We start from the raw sequence: 3,218 nt of genomic DNA, 5'->3' as shown, positions 1-3,218 counted from the left end.
CTCCATTGGTTTTTTCCATATTTCATGACAGCAGCTTTCAAAATCTCATCCTCTGTGTTACGCCAAACACCACYTTTTATCATTATACGCGGCATTTTGATTTATATATTATCGGTTTCTACTATTCTAAATATTTTTGTCGCGTACTTTACAATAAAGACGAAAACCAGACAAGTTTGTTTTTTCGAATCTTATTACCACTACCTTAAATTTGGCTTAAATTATACTAATAAAAGATCGGCTGTTTGCTACAATCGTCATTCAGCAACGTGTACGTCAACGATAGTCACGCCTCTTTTGGAGGTAAGACTAACTAAATTCTATTCAATTGAACCTTGTGCAAACGAAGCTATATACAAGGAGAAYGATCGAGATAGGCGTTTGCGTCGGATTTGTGTTGTTGAAAGGGAGTGAATGTAGAGTACGATAATTATCCACGGGGGCGGCGGTGATGTTCTTAAGTTTAGATTTAARTACATGTGATTTTATAAATAAAACATATGAAATTAATAGTTCTCTTTGATGTTTTTTTTTTAACCCATTTGCATCATCGCTCTACTTAATCTCCCGCATCGAAACATCAGCGACGTTCAACAAACGACTGACGCGTATCACCACGCGCGATCGGTGTATGTGTTGTAACGGGCATCGCGGCTCGCGGATTATTCCGCGCTTGGTGATAATCGACTGTCGCGACCCACGGATTATTCCGCGCTTTGATGTAGATGGATAAGAATGTTCTTTTTAAACGATTGATACACAGTGTTATATTGCATTTTACATTTTTTTTACACAAAAGGAAAAACAAATATTTTTTTATAAATGAAATAAACTTATTTTAGTTAAAATAAATTAACGTTCGTGGAATTCTTTAAAATGGTCAATGCATAGTGCTTTATCACAAATGTGGCATTTAAAGACTGTCTCCCTTCGAATCGATTTACTTAGGCATAGAACGCATCGTTTTGAAGTTTTATTTCCTTTTGCTGGAATTGCAGGTATCCGTACAGGAAAATGTCTGCCAGTAAATCTCGTAAAGGAATCATTGACGGATGCCTTATCTACATTAATGTTGGGCAAATATTTATCTATAATTTCTTCGGCTAATAATTGTTTAAACACATGAAAGGCTCGATCTTTCTTCTGATTTTTAAAAATTACATAAGTATTCAGCAACATCATATCAATAAAATAAAAAAACATTTTTTTATAGGCTTTTTTACATCGTCGAACAGTATGAAATTTGCTTAACATTTGGTCGCCAACATCAACTCCACCCATATATTGATTATAATCTACTACTGCGGTTGGATTTAAAGTCTTTTGTCCAGTATATCGGTTTTGTTTTCCTGCTTCAACAAAACTTAAATCGTGCATGGTAGTAAGCATAACGACATCTTTCTTGTCCTTCCATTTTATCGCCACCATCTCTTTTGTAGTAAATATAGTAGCTTCCCCTTGTTGTAATACGTGTGATTTTAATTCTCGAGGCATTTCTTTCCTATTTATTCTCACTGTTCCACATACATTTGTTTTCATTTTATATAATTCTCGGAATAATTTTGGTGAACTGTACCAGTTATCAATGAATAAGCAATACCCCTTGTGCAATAATTGACTCTCTTTTAACAAATTGAATACAACATTCCTGCCAGCAGATCCTGTAGCAGTTTTATCTTTTCCTATATATATATTGAAATTATGTATGTATCGTGATTGTGAATCACAGACTTTATAAAATTTGATACCGAATCTCGCACGTTTTGTTCGAATAAATTGTATGTAATGTAAACGACTTCTACATGCCATTAGTGATTCATCAATGGAAATGTTTTTATTTGGGACATACATGTAAATGAAAGTTTTCTTTACAATTTCCATAACTTCCCGAATTTTAGACAGTGGGTTATTAGGATTATGTGTACTGGAAAAGTGTAAATTTTTTGAGATAGAAATAAATCGGCCACGACTCATGACATTCTTAAAATACGGAGTTTCTATACTTTTATCTGTTGACCAATAGCTTTGAACCGTGGGCTTGGAAATTAGACTCATCAAAATATTTACAGCAATAAATACTTTTAATTCGTCCCCTTCAATAGGTATGAAGTCTGCGTCGCTTGCGCCATACTTATTTGTTTCCGCAATTATTTTTGTAATTAATTCAGTGTTAAAAAATAGTTCAAAAACCTCCCCTCTTGACAAACCCCGTGTATTTATAGTTGCACCACCTTCACTTGTAAAACGATGTATAATCGGAGTATGATTTTCGGCTTTCCACACGTACTCTTCATTTATAAAATTATTGCACTGTTCATTTTCGTTATCAGAACTTGACGAAATCCTCCGGCAACGTTTTCTAGGACGTCGTACCTTATTACTTGATTCCGAATCAGGATACTCAATATCCATTGGGGCATACTAAATTTTAGATTATATTATAAAATAAGATTGCTTTCCAAACTGGGATTTTTTAAATTTAAATATAGATTGGCAACACTTACTGATAGTGGCAGTTTGAAAAGTTTTCATAGAAAAAGTAAAACTTTTTTAGAATACACTGATGTATATAAACTCAAAGAACTGAAAGGCTCTCACAAGCGGTTGAACGTRGTMTGATGCAACTGAAGGATATTTTGCAACTGGTAAGAATAAACAACGTAGGCTCGCGGATTATTCCGCGCTTGGTGATAGCTGACAGTCGCGGCTCGCGTATTATTCCGCGCTTGGTGATAGCTGACAGTCGCAGCTCGCGGATTATTCTGCACTTGGTGATAGTCGACTGTCGCGACCCGCGGATTATTCCGCGCATTGATGCAAATGGGTTAATTATGAAGCTTCGTTGTTTTAATCACGAAGCCTTAATTTTTTTACAAATGTGAATTGTAATTGAATTTTTTGTTTATGATGGTGAAATATTGTGTTGTGATGGATTGCATCAACAGTAAAGAAAAGAAGAAAAATAATAAGTTGAAACTGCAGAAAACTTCTCTTTTTACCGTACCCACAGTAAGTGTAACCTCAAAGCTTCATTTTATTTCAAATTAAAAAAACCGTTAAATAATATTATAACATACTTACAATTAATACCAATATTTTTACTGMTGATTTATTAAATCGTAAAAAATAAAAATTTTGTTTGCAGACAACTTATATTATAAGTCAATGGAGTGATATATTGAAGCAAAATTGGGACTTCGATCCAAAATGTTGTAAAT

General features: G+C 34.0%; 1 protein-coding gene and 1 long non-coding RNA gene across 5 annotated transcripts; one reads left to right on the top strand and one right to left on the bottom strand.

Annotated features, from left to right (window-relative positions):
• Positions 1 to 100: 100 nt before the first annotated feature.
• Positions 101 to 2,574, bottom strand: LOC106792665 (piggyBac transposable element-derived protein 4-like). The gene is made up of 2 exons (XM_014759162.1): positions 2,505 to 2,574; positions 101 to 2,421 (listed from the first exon to the last, which is right to left on the bottom strand). The coding sequence occupies exon 2, from the start codon at positions 2,410 to 2,412 to the stop codon at positions 853 to 855; it is 1,560 nt and encodes a 519-aa protein (XP_014614648.1). The 5' UTR covers positions 2,413 to 2,421; positions 2,505 to 2,574; the 3' UTR covers positions 101 to 852.
• On the top strand, positions 707 to 3,199 carry LOC106792666. Of its 4 annotated transcripts, none has more exons than XR_001382331.1 (3): positions 707 to 721; positions 2,555 to 3,009; positions 3,146 to 3,199. It is a non-coding gene; the product is annotated as an uncharacterized LOC106792666 (long non-coding RNA). The 4 variants fall into 4 exon arrangements; XR_001382330.1 differs by lacking the exon at positions 707 to 721 and adding an exon at positions 984 to 998; XR_001382329.1 differs by lacking the exon at positions 707 to 721 and adding an exon at positions 984 to 998 and having other exon boundaries at positions 2,490 to 3,009.
• Positions 3,200 to 3,218: the final 19 nt, after the last annotated feature.

The sequence above is a fragment of the Polistes canadensis genome, unplaced genomic scaffold (genome assembly GCF_001313835.1).
Source record: "Polistes canadensis isolate GaletaPanama2010 unplaced genomic scaffold, ASM131383v1 scaffold_542, whole genome shotgun sequence".
NCBI classification, from domain to species: Eukaryota; Metazoa; Arthropoda; class Insecta; order Hymenoptera; family Vespidae; genus Polistes; species Polistes canadensis.
The sequence above is the reverse complement of the archived record's forward strand: the minus strand, read 5'-3'. Positions and strand labels throughout refer to the sequence as shown.